At 38.2% G+C, this 13,683-nt stretch overlaps 1 protein-coding gene across 1 annotated transcript in view; it reads right to left on the bottom strand.

Annotated features, from left to right (window-relative positions):
• Positions 1–13,177, bottom strand: part of Fgf10 (fibroblast growth factor 10) — a 69,025-nt gene extending 55,848 nt beyond the window's left edge. The window contains exon 1 of the mRNA XM_051183092.1: positions 12,630–13,177. Coding sequence (XP_051039049.1) covers positions 12,630–12,954 — 325 coding nt within the window. The 5' untranslated portion in view covers positions 12,955–13,177. The remainder of the gene's footprint in view (positions 1–12,629) is intronic.
• Positions 13,178–13,683: the final 506 nt, after the last annotated feature.

The raw sequence follows: 13,683 nt of genomic DNA, 5'->3' as shown, positions 1-13,683 counted from the left end.
AAAAAATACCTTGCAACTTTACACTAGAGTTTTGTCCATAGAACTTAAGGATTTGGATCTGATGTCCACCAATGACTATCATTTCACATGTTTAAAATCTATTATTTTCTAGTACAGGCATGTTTCTGAGATCCATGAGAGTACCAAACTAAAACAGTTTAATGATGATTTAGCTCAATTGGGTGGCACTCGTTTTATAGATAAGTCTCTGAGGCCAAGATAACGTAAATGACCTGTGTCAGATCTCACAGTAAATGTTTTGACACAACCAAGACTACATGCCACATCCCTTTACTTCCACTGTTCACAGTACATTGTTCTTCTCCTCCAAAGGAATTACTAAGATTCTCTCATTTCTTAATAGCCACTATATTATCCAAGAGTAAAAATAAATAACTTGAAATCAGAAACAACTCTCATCAGCAGCGAGAATTTTAAAGGGGAGGAAATCCGTTATTGACATCCATAAAACATAATCGAAAGATCTTATGAAAGTGAAGAAATATGAAAAATGATTAATTTCATGCTACCACAATTTTTATCCAGAGGATTGAATGAACTTAAGTGTTTCAGAGTCAAATAGCTAACAATGATCCTTCTAATGTATTTTCCTATTTCTCAGAATTGGAAAACAAGAGCTGAATGGAAGTGCATGAGATTGTTCACATCAACCCCTTCTTTGTAAATTACAAAGTCCAAAGAATATTAATCATGCTTTCCATAACATGTGATTGACCCCAGAAATGTCTCAATGCCTTGACCAAGGCTATAAAGTTAGAATGATTAATTTGTTTAATAATAAATGTGAAGAAAACTGATTATATGTGCCAGGTACTGAATTAAGATCTTATATCAAGAGTCAGTGAGCCATAGTTGTGCACCCATAACAGCTTTCTCAATCTGAATGAAACTACAAGTGAGCAGTGAATAATCAGATGGAAAATTGTATTACGACACATGGAATAGGTTTTTGTAGGCATCAGAGTGGTCAGAAAGCCATCCTAGAGATGGCATCTGGCTGAAATCGGGAAGGAGAGTTGGTAATGAGAGAAAGGACGTCATTCCAGGGACATCTCATAATATTTTAAAGTGTGAACAAAGAGAGTGGGATCTTAAGGAGCAAAATCAACCTGAGATGTCCGTAATGGGGCATAGAAATATGTAAGACTAGGGATGAGTGGGGAGAAGTGTGAGCATTCTACATGAAATGACACTGGAAAGGAATCAAAATGTCTATTAGACAGCTGGCTTTTGAGGAGGCGCACTTTCCATAGCCCAAAACTGACAAAGATGACAAGGGCTTTGTAATAAGATAGTTTAAAATAGAATAAGGTACTGTTGATAAGTAGTTCAGAAGGAAAGGTAAATATTGACACTATTTCAGGAAAACCATCATTTTTTTCAGGTAGACTACTCTACCCAAAACCAGATGAAGTTTGATACTGACTCATGCTAACTCATGTATCTTCATGCTGGACATAACTTTCAGGCTTAATTTTCTCATCCAGTAGTACAGGATAACAAAGACTATCTTACATTATTATTACTACTTTGATGATCAGCCGAGAAAAACATTAACATGTTTTGTAAACTATAAAATGAAGTTAGATAGTGTAATATCAATATTACACCTATTTTAAAAATATTACATAATCCAGGGATCTTTCTGGACAATGGGTTGATAGTAAGAATACAAGTCAGTCAGCTCCTCAGCTACTGATGAAAGCTAACCCCTCTGAGCTGGGTGCAGGGTCCTATATTTACAGTATATATTTTCAGCCACCTTTGTAAATCTATGAACACACCTTCGTATCAATAATGAGGTAGATTATTAGTAACATATTTCGCATAGACGCAGAAATAAAATCCTGGGTAGTAACTTGGCCAAGATCACACTGCTGTGAAATTTCAGGACTCAGATTCTTTACCCAAAAGTCTTACTCCAGAGCACACAGGTTCATTGCTGGATGATGTCACTAAATATCTATCATAGCCTGTCTCTGTGTTTGTTTAAAAACACTGAAACATTTCATTTGCAGCCTACTCTGTTTCTTTTTTCTGGTTGCCTCTATCTACCAAGTCTAAGACAATTTGGGAGAGCAAAGGCACAACCTGGCCAGGCAGAGTGAGATCCCAGTTGTTCTACTGTGGAATCTGCTCCTAAACATTCAATCCCTTCCCAGTGTTCCACAGATTAAGAACTTTTAAAGCTGGTCTATTTCAAACTTTAAGCTAACGACCACCTGACATATCAGGATCTGCTTCGTGTCCCCACTTTAAAAAAAAAATTGTTGAGATTTTTTATTTTTCTTTTTAAATCTAGCTAGATTTTTTTTTTGCTACTAACTATATTTCCATTGTGCCATTTATAATCCTGTATGATGCTTGTTTTTTTTTCTTCAAAATTTTCTTTCTGTGTTTTTCTTACTTCATAAAGTAAATGGGGCTGGGGGCAGGACCTGGAGAGATGTCTTAATGATTAACAGTACTTGTTGATCTTGCAGTGGACCTGGGTTCAGTTCCTAGCACCCACATGGTGGCTCACCATAACTCTAGCTTCAAGAAATCCTACACCTTCTTCTGATCTCTTTAGACACCAGGCAACATACTTACATGCAAGCAAGACACCCTTGTAAATCAAATAAACCTAAAATTAACTAAGGATGAGGTTAAACATGAAGAGAGTCAGCTTTAAACGAAAACCATATTCAGGTGATATTTTGACAAAAAATAAAACAAAACAACAACAACAACAACAAAAACCAAAAAAACAAAACAAACAAAAAAACCAAGCAAACAAAACCCAAAAAATGGAGACCCTAAAATGTAGGGATATTTCACACTGGCTTCTTGTGTGTTGCAAGTTCTAATGATTTCCATGCCAACTAGCCTGTGTACCATTGCACTCTGTTGCTATGCAGCTTCCTGAATACCTTATTTTCGGTTGTGAATGTTCACTCTCCGGTGTCAACCTTTAGGAGAGTCTACTCTTGTCTGTTCTTCTGTCGTGTCCATCTAGAGTCTCTTCTTACTGTGATCTGACGTCATCGTCATCTCTCTCTCTTTGAACTGGCATTTGCTACCCTTGTAATCCTTCACTGCTTCTCAGCCCTGAGTATAAATTGTGTTCTATCATCTTTCAGGTTCCTGTGATGACCTCTTGTCTCCAGAATGAAAACTTGGAAGGGAGGAGCCCAAAAGGTTAAAGTCAACGGGCAACAAATGAAAGCCAGAGCACAATATCTGTGATAATCCTACACAAAACCAGATCACAATGACATACAATGTGGCTTAAAATATGTAATTTCGGAAGACATTGTTTCTTTTTTTTTTTTTCTTCCTACCTTTCATCTTATTTCTTCATTGCCCCATGCTACCTGTTTTGTGCCAATGGCTTTTCTTCTTTTGTAAAATCTGCTATAGCTTCAGTCCTTGAAGACATTTATTGCCATCTATTCGGTATTCTTAGTTCTCCTCCTAAGCCATCCTTTTATATTAAAGTACCTGTTAACAGTCTTTTGAAAAAGCCTCTGCCCTTTCTTTAATCATACTACGAACATCACAATTCCAGTTAAATTTCAGGAAATTCCTTTGGTGCTTCAAAGCATCTTTCTCCAATGTTAGTGTGGTTAATTTCCATTTTAACAAATAATGATTAGTTGTTTTCCTTGAAAAAGGTGGAAGTATCATGTTCATTAAAAAAAAAAACCTCTACCTGCTTGATGAAGACTTAATATATACCACATAATATTAAGCTTTGTCTATGTATCAACTCCCATTTCTATGACCTTTGGTCAACCCCAGCCTCAGTTTACCTTCTTTGAGCTTCCTGCATGTCCATTACTCCAACCTTTCCAGGTCCTTCCCTAGCCATGAGGATCAGAAGACTAGCTCTCACTCTAGCATTCTTAGTGTTTTGATTTAGTTGTCTACTTGACTCTGTCAGTAGTACAGTGTCAGCTCCAATGACAGTAGAAACGTTTCTCTACGATGTTCTCAAATATGGAATCTTTCCGGTACTTGACAAAGTATCTGACACAAAATAATTAGTTCATATTTCTATGGAGTTAAAAATTGGTATTTTTGTTTGTTTTTTTTCATCTTTATAAGGTAGGGGGAAAGGACAATATTCTTATTTTACTGATGGTACTATACACAAAGCTACACACTCTTGTGATTTGCACCCAAACCTGTGATTTCTAAGTCCACCTTCGCGCTACACCCATATTTAATCAAAGGCCATGCTTTCCTCGTTCTATCGTTAAGGCATAGTTTCTTTAGCGAGACTTAGGACTAAGCTTTCTCTCTGCTGATACACAGACTATTGATGGCCTCTGTGGGATTCCTCTTAGGTCGCAGGTTCTCATTTCAGTTCATTTAGCATCCAGTTGGATGCCAGGAGTTGGGTTATAGTTTCTTGTCAGGTCAGCGCTTTTGCAGTTCAATGCTACTCATTTGTCTGAACTCTATCTGGGATTTAAAACTCTTGGCTCCATCACTCAGCAAAATGCCCTACTCCCTTCTAAATGTATCTCCATGCTCTAGGACCTCTATTTTTTCCATCTCCTAGAATTTCCATTACACATTTTACACTGGCATTGTGGCTGTTTGGATGTTTGCTTTATAAATATAAAGCTCTCCTGTATTTTTGTTTATCGGGCTTTTGTATTGTAATCTGATTGTCATCTTCATCGCTCCCTCCACACCTATGCAATCATACCCTTCCAGAGAGACAGTCTGAAAGTGCTCAGGAAGTCTAACAAGTATTGTTATTAATAGTGTTACAAAAGTACCTGCCTTTAGACGTAAAATGGTCATGTACTGCCACATTTGCCAGTTTATAGATTATTAACTCTTTTGTTTTTAATTCTATTGGTAAGTAGGTAACTCCAAATTTGGAAACATTTGGAAAAAGAAGCTCAACATTCAGTCATTGTTCTAGTAACAGATAAATTTAATAAAAATAAATAGCCAGATTCTCCTTATAAAGCAAATGACTCTAATTTAGCAGGTTGTCACCAAAGGTGCTTTCTTGGAAGAAGAATATGAATAGATGTACATGTTGCTAGAGAGTGTTTGTGCCTTAAAATATTGCTAATAGAGATCTACGTGTCCGTATTTGGTTAAGCAGAAGTACAAGTGTGTGTGTGTTCCCCTTCCCAATAACCAGAATTAACAAAGGCATGGATTTTGTTTTTTAAAAGCCATATACATTTACCAAGGCTATAGAAAGGAGTATGATAATCTTTGTGACATTCTGAAAGTAGGGATTATCAAATACCTCTGAACCTACAACATAAAGGAAAAAAAACATTTATTCCTATATTACCTTTGCTTTCTCTTATACAAGATTTGGGAAAGAAATAAAGGCAGGAAAAATGGCAAATTACCTAGAGAATGGAACTTTGTTTGCACTGGAAGAGTGCAAACAAAGTTAAAAGAACCCTAAAACAAAACTACAGAAATGGGTATGGGTACAGAGTCTGAGCTGGAAATCAAATAGAGAACGATGTCCTTCTAGGGCTTTGCCCTCTTCAGTATAAGCAGAGCTTAGAAAAATTGGCCTGGGAGGCTGGGATACAGGAGAATTAACTAGTGATTCAATAGAATGAGGCTCCTGGTAGAGTGTGTCCAATTTAAACTGATGAAGTTCTTGTGAGTTCAATATAAGCTATCTACTGTCCCAAACTGTCTGTCTGTACTTCTAGCCCTGAAGTGCTAAGTGATAATTTATTTGGCTTCAGAAACATACAGTAGGTTTAAACACATGGAAAAAATAAGTTAAAAGCAAACAAAAACAGAAGAGAAAATAATAGGGGAGTTGATAAACCAAGTAGGGTTCATAGTGTTTTTAAAATAGAATTGTAATAGGGTGCCTCAAAGCAGAATGTCTAGAAGGTAAATGAGCCTTGGGTTTAGTTGAAATACTATAGATGTCAAGTTATTCCCAACACAAGAGTGAGACCTTAAGAAAAATTATGAAAACAACATTATGCTTATCAAGACAGTGAACATTCTAAAGGAAACTGAAAGAGAACAATAATTTATCTGAGGAATGGTAACAGGTTTAAAAACAAGTACTTTGTCTTTTAGATAATACAAACTTCAGAATTAAGTTAGAGTTATAGTGGAATTATTAGGTTTGCCTAGTTAATTTAATGACTTAAAGTTTAGGGCATGTCAACTGAATCAAGACATCCTCTTCTATTAGGCTTAGTCCAGTAATGAACTGACATATTCATCACAGCATTCATTGCAAGAAGCATGCCAAACATCTGAAAGTTTCTCATTATCGGTAATACACATACTGACAGGTTAGGTATAGGTAAAGGTAGACAGATTTTAGGCTGAAGAATTATTAGGTGAACTATGCAATGAGGTAATGCTGTACCACCAGCACTATGAATCTATCAAATGGTAATTGGATGCACGTGTTAGAAGCAGTAAAAAGTCACTGTCCAGTTATCCACCTTACATGGGAATCTACTCTGAGTGTCTTCTTTGATTTATTGTTCCAATTAGAACACAATGTTCAAAGAAAGAACACTAGTGGCCTGATTTAAAGGCAAGAAGCCTTGACAGCCATTATTTTGTGGGTGACCTGGTAGGTATTGTGAATGCTCCTATTAATAAAAAAAAAAAAATGTTAAAATTAAGGTCTCACTTTTAAAAAGTAATCCTATGAAATATCAAAAGTTTGTATTCATCAATTCAGTATCCAACACAACTGGTAGATCCTAAGATTCACCCAAATGTCTTTCTTCTAACTTGGAAGTCACATATTTATATCTTTCTTTGTTGTGCCTACTGACTGTTACAGGTAAAAGTAACCTTGGGGGACGGACATATGCTGATATTAGAAAGTCAACATCTTAAATCTAAAAAAAAAAAAAAAAGTTTAAAAAATTGTCAAGCGGTAAATAGTTTCTAGGTAAATAGGTCTTAAGTAGTTGTGATATACCTTGTAAGGTTAAGATACATTTGTATAAAGGACTTGAGACAAAATGAAGATTGTTGTATCTCTAAACTGTTAGAAAGCTGTATGAATATTGCACAAGCAGGGATCTATATTCCATTTCACTGTAAAAAGGCAAGAGGTTTTTTAACTTCTTCAAGGGAAATGCTAATATTTTACTTACTTATATTAAGCAAACATCAACTATTAATGTTGACAAATGTTGGGAACAGTCATAGTAAAGCTGTCATCTGTACAACTATTCATTGCAAAGTTCAGAGAATTAATGTTAAAACGGATTAAAATCATTTTGACTATGCATGTATTCTCTTCCTTTTGGGGGGATAATAAATATCATTTGCACTATAATTTTTGATAAGCATATGGACATTAAGGCTTGGAAAAGGTGTAGAAAGATATCCATAGGCAGCTCATAATTGTGAGCAACATTAGTTCTATTCTAAATGAGCTGTCAACCCTTTCCCCAGCATTTTGGTTTGTGGGAAGGTAGACATTTGGATAATAAATGGGGCTTGCCTCTGAACATTAAAGCAATTGTGTAGGAATTTAAAGTATCTATTCATGTTCATTGCAAGCTATTTAATTTCTAAGGAAACACACTAGAATAAGAGTTTATGTTATAAGCCGTTAGTGACAGTGTAGAAGAAAATCTGCAATAGACTTTGGTTTCATAGGAACCTCCTTTTTCAAAAATTATATGTTTAGACATCATTCTGGGGATGCGTGCTTTTAAAGAATGGACTGAACCTTCAGGCACCAGGTTACTGACATTCCCAGTACCTAGAGTTTGGTGCCTGAATTCTCCTCCTCCAATACCAGCATGCCATTCCAGCCAACTGGTTTGTTGTGTTCTTCTAGGAGGTGGTTATAAATCAGGTTTATGAAGAGGAAACTCTCAAATTGTGCATTTTAATGGATTTATGATAAAGCCATCAAAGTGGAGGGTCCACATAGTAAAGGTAATAGGACAGTGTCACGTAAACACTAAATACAGTGCTTTCCACCTTCGTAAATCCTCAAGCCTGATGATTAAATGCTTCTGGTTATAAATTTTGCAAGCAAATTCTAGAAAGAAACTCAATTGTAAATAAGACACCAGCAGAAGCCATAAATTGCCCATAGGAGTCTCACCACACTCCAGAAAACTTTTGAGTATTTATTGTGAGGCAATGCTGTACTTCTTTCCTCGACAAATTTTTAAAACTTTCCTTCAATAATAAACTGAATTCCTGGTTAAAATAATGATGCAAACCCTTAGTGCTAAGTCTAGCATTACAATCTATTATTTTTGTGCCGAATACCTTCTTTGATTCACCCATTCATTTTACAGCATTTCTATCTCTGGCTTTAAGGTCTCCATAATGTCACTTTTTGTAGAGTCACGTGCTAGAAGTTCCTGCAACAGCCTAAGCTCCCCACAGGTATTTACAATCAAATTATTTTATTGCACGTGGGAACAATTAAGCATTTGGCCCTCAGCTGTAAACAATTACTATATATAATGACATTCATGGATTTTCTTAAATAGTCATGTATTCCTAACAACCCCTGTTCACATAAGTGAGATTGATGCATGTGTACTTTGTGTGTGTCCATGAGCAATTATATTCCCAAACAGAATATCAAGAGAGAGGCCTGACCTGGATGATACACTGACATTGTCTGGTACCATGTGGCCACCTGCAGTCATTATCTCTGACATTTTTTGTTTTCTTCCCACAGTCATTTTACTTATCTCCTGATTAAGATTGAAACCTATTAGTGTTCACAGCAAAAGGCAACATGAGTTTTAGATTCATTTTTAGGAGGTTGGGAGTGGCTTGGTCTAATGAACTGGTATTCGTGATCTGATTAGCAGAGAGCTGTAGCCTACAAGGAGAGATACCCAGATAATCCTTTGTCAGTTTCCAGTTGAGTGATTGGAAACTTTACTTCCTCCAACCTTAATTTCCATACTTTAAAACGTATATAGAGTTATCAAACCCATGTGACTATTATGAGTATCAAGTGGGACACATATTTAAAGAGAGGAATTTCGTGCAATATATATTTCTTGTCTCTCATGTGCTTTTCTTAGAAAAGCCCATAAGCTCTGGGAGCCTGTATTGAGAACATCTATTTAGTTGTCTGTAGTTTGGTGATGCATTTTGCTTTCAATAGATTCTTCTTTTCTTCAAGTGACAACCACAGGAGAAGCTCACAGCTGTTTTACTCATGTCCAGAAATAAGTCAAGTAGTCCCATTTGCAAGGGGACCTAACAGCTGTATCCAGCCTTTCTAGGAGGTCAGAACCAAAGCTGAGTGGTAATGTTTCAAGGGCAAAGCTCTAGATGTAAGGCATGATAAAACAAAACCTAAATGAGCCTGCACATATCTAGTGACAGATATACCATAGCTAGTCTCAATTATTCAAGCTTCCTTAGTCTTCTAGCTGGAGAAACATAATTCACCCCTACTCTCTTTATTCTACCCCCATATAATAGCAAAGAGCAAAGAAAACACACACCCCTTCCCCACCCCACCCCACCCCCCTTCTAAAGAAAAAGGGCTTTAGTAATCACTCAAGTTAAGAAGAGTTTCTTTAACACATGTGGAACTTTCAGATCTATTCAAAACAAGGTGTTAGCTTTGGAGGATGAAGTTTAAAAACACAAAACAAAACAAAACAAAAAAACATTTTGCAATACTTATGAGTGAGTTCCTTTCTTCCCTTTTGTTAGCATTTTGCTGGCAATGAGCCAGAGAAACAGCTGTTTAATTACCCAAGGCATCACAAACATATAACCCCTTAGGTAAGCTGTAATGGTATTCTAGAAGCAATAATACCAGGGTCAAAGGTAACAAAGAAAATTAATCTTCAAATAATCAAATCTCAACAGAACATCCTCGTGTACTGGAACTAACTAATATCTTGTTTAGGAAAATAGTCCCAAAATGTGGCTTTTGGACAAGGAACTGAAACTGTTTAGAGGTTAGATATCCTAATGTTTAACAGGCTACTATTTGGTATGCTGACTGGCTGGCTACCCTATGGTGTGGCAAATGTTTCTTAAGTGCAATTATGCAACATTTAAGCAAGATCTAAATGATACTATGTATTTCAGGTGAATAAGTCCAGCTGGAAATGTTAGCTGTGTTCTGATTACTAGGCTCCATGTGAAATTAAGGCCTTTTCAAACTGTACTTTTCACTTGCTATGTTTTGATACACGTGTTCTTGGAAAGCTTAAATTAGTTATGGTTTGACAATATTTAGCAATATAACCACCCTCCCCCCCTTTAAACCATTAAGGCTGTCTTCTTATATTATACGTTTAGCTTTTAATTTCAAAAATGACTATTAATAATTACCGTATTTAATTACACAAAAGAGATAATGTCTATTTTTTAATGTTAGAATGGAAATTTGCTGTACTTGTTTATGTAATAAAAGTTGCATAATTTTCTCATTTGGGATAGTTCATATTGTAAAAATAAAACTCAATGTGTTCCCTGGGAGTCATTTTCCTAAGTGGTTCATGGCACAGGGATCATTATTTTACGAAAAAGTCATCTGAGTATCATAAACTAAAATATCCACAGGTTGATCATTACACCACATTTAAAAAGAAAACACAACAGTAACAGCAAGATTGAGTTATTATCAAAACGTTAAAAGGAAAGTAAGCTCAAGTTTAAAACTCAGATATTTGATTCAATTTCTTCATGTTTTCTCTATGAACTAAAGACATTCAGCCTATGAGAATTTAAAAAGAGGAAACACTGTAGCTCAGTATGGAGGCAGGTTCTTCCTTTAACTGGCCACCACTGATGGGTTTTGTTTTAGAAGTAGGCAAAAATATTAAATGAAGATCTGCAAACCATAAAGGCTATCAATAGTACAATATGTATAGTACTCAAATGGCAAGAGACTTTCAAGGAAAAGATATGATCATTAAAGATACTATTTCAGCTACTTTTTAAGCACCAAAATAAATATATTTGCATATGTAATAAGGTATTTAATATTTCCAATACTTAACCTAGCATCAATTAGCTCAAATGCTTCTGCAATGAAATTGCTTATAACATAGTGCTGATTTTAATGAGCAACTAGGTTGAAAGCAACTGAAGATGAATAAAAGTTAATGTTGGATTTTGCAAATCCTCCAAGAAGAAAACTAAGTCTTAATTGAAGTATTCTTTATTGAAAAATAAAATGCTGAATTCTGGTCAGTTGTCATTTTCATCAGTACCTGAGACACTATGAGTCAAAAAACAAAACAAAACAAAAAAAAATCTGAAATGTGTGACTCATGTTTCATCATGCTGGCCAGTGTATGCTTGGAATTCCCAAAGAACTAACACAAAATGTTCCCCATTCAAAGGTGACTTGGAATTTACCAAATAGATAAAGCCAAGTAGTCATTAAAGACCTTAAATGTCATTGTCTGCTGTCTTCAGTGTGCCATTACATAGCCCTAGGAATCCCTTCAAATAACAATCAATGGAGGATGAAGAAGTCTCAGCACTTGAAAGTAACCAGGAAGGGAAGTCAACAGAATAATCTGGCTTGCTTGGGTTGGTTCAAGATGAGAGGTGGTGTCCACCCCTTTCCTCCTCATTTTTCCTCCCCTTATCCACCCCTCCTGCCCCCCCCCATACACAAACACATGCAAGACAGACCTATGGAAAGAAAGACCGGTGAAGAGGAAAGAAAGAGCTCCAGGGATCCCCTGCAGAATGTGTGCTGGGGAGACAAACCTCGCCCTATGGGATACAGTCTTGGAAACAGACTTAGGCTTTTACTTTGAAAATAAAAGAATGACAATGAAATTTGTGTGAGGTCTGTGTGAATCCAGTCCCAGATGTTTACAATGCTGTAGTACTATGCCTCTGCAATATGAGAGGTTTCAGAAGAAACAGTACAAGACACCACAAAGCAGTGCATATGCTATTGACAATGGGCATCATGTTACCAAGAGAGAAGGCAGGCAACAGACAAAATAGCAGTGGTGCTTCCCGAGAAGCTAACTTCATGGACTGCAATCACTCAAACCAAAACAAGGGACCCAAAAGGAGAGAAAAAAAAATATCCAAAACTAGGGGAAAAAAAAAAAAAAAACTCTTTTGGCTTCTATCTAGAAGTGGTGGAGCAAAGGATGGGGGGCCAGGAGACCGTGGAAGTGAGTCTTCATCCTTAAAGGTCCCATAAAGCCCCTATAATTGACAGTGGATAATTATTTTCAGCTTTAGGAGCCTGTCCCAAAACTCTTCAGATTGCCAGCAAAAGGAAACAAAATGTGTTTACTTGAGCCATTTCCAGAAGGGAGGGAAAGGAGACCTTTGGATGAGATGGGGGGGAAGGTATTGGAGGCAGAATGGGACTTCTCCTAGCAGCAACAACTCTAGGGCACCGGGAGTGGTCCTGTGAGTGACAAACTAGAGAGGTCTAGAATAGGGAGGCAAGGGATGCAGAGAAAGCTTGTATGGTGGAGGGGATCCCGTGGCACAATGTATACCCGGGAGAGGGGGGGGGGGCTGATTTAGTGTGAAAGTATTCCACTTCATCATTTTACAGGGGTTGGGGACATAAATATTTAGCTGGCCACATCTGGAACAGATTCTGCCCCCCCTCCTCGCGTGGGGTGGGGGAGCACGCATTTGTTACTTACTGTACGGACAGTTTTCCTTCTTGGTACCGCTGACCTTTCCATTCTTCTCAATCTTGAGAAAGTACTTGGTGAAGGAGAACAGCTTTCTCCAGCGGACATCTCCTTGGAGGTGATTGTAGCTCCGCACATGCCTCCCTGCACTGGAAGGAGAGGACAAGGAGGAGGAGGAAGAGGAGTTGGTGGCCTCCGGTGACACCATGTCCTGACCAGGAGCTTGGCAGGTGACAGGAACTGAAGACACCAAGAAGAGCAACAAGAAGCAGCAGCAGCAGCTCGGCAGGTGGGGAAAGGCTGAGGCACAATGTGTCAGTACCCATTTCCACATTGTACTGAAACTCTGGGCGCTGGAAATTGTCTCATCAGAAGGAACATACTGGAAGGGTAAGACCTGGTGCGAGGCAAAGAGACAGCTGGAGGTGGTGGCTACTGGTTAGCTCCCTCCGGGTACGGATCTGGCCAGAAGCGAATGCACCAACATCCATAACTCCTCGGAAGGGCCGGCTGCCTGTCCTCGCTCCGTTTTCAGATCCGCTGCCTGTGTCTCTCCAGTCTCCGGGTGAACAGTGGACGTGGGTGGCCGCGGCAGTAGGAACTAGTGGTGTGGGTCACCAGCGCTCCGCTCCGCTCCGCTCCCCCCCACCCCACCCCACCCCACGGGTTACTTTGTTCTCTTCTTCACTCCTTTCTTCACCATGTTAGATGCAAAAGAGGTCTGAAAAACAGATGACAGCACGATGAACAAAACCCAAAGTGGGTGGGGTGGGGGTGCGGGAAGACATCTGCGTCCCTCTGCGGTTGGCACCTTCTGGTCCCTCTCTGCAGAGTCCCAGCCTGCTGGCCACTTAAAAAGTTCTCTTTGGAGTTGTCAGGGCTGGAGGCAGCTGCCCAGTTGTTTTCTTCTTCTCCTTCTTCTTCTTCCTTTCTCCTTTTGGTGGTGCCTGTTGATGTGAAGCCTCCCGAAAGCCACTTGTTTGGGGGGCGGCTGGCGGCTGGCGGCTGGTGTTTTGTTTGGCTCTACCCTCCACCTCCAAGTCCCTTGGAAAGACGCTTGTAA

The sequence above is a fragment of the Phodopus roborovskii genome, unplaced genomic scaffold (assembly GCF_943737965.1).
Source record: "Phodopus roborovskii unplaced genomic scaffold, PHOROB, whole genome shotgun sequence".
In the NCBI taxonomy this organism is placed as follows: Eukaryota; Metazoa; Chordata; class Mammalia; order Rodentia; family Cricetidae; genus Phodopus; species Phodopus roborovskii.
Note: the sequence above shows the minus strand (reverse complement) of the source record. Positions and strands in the feature narration are given on the sequence as shown.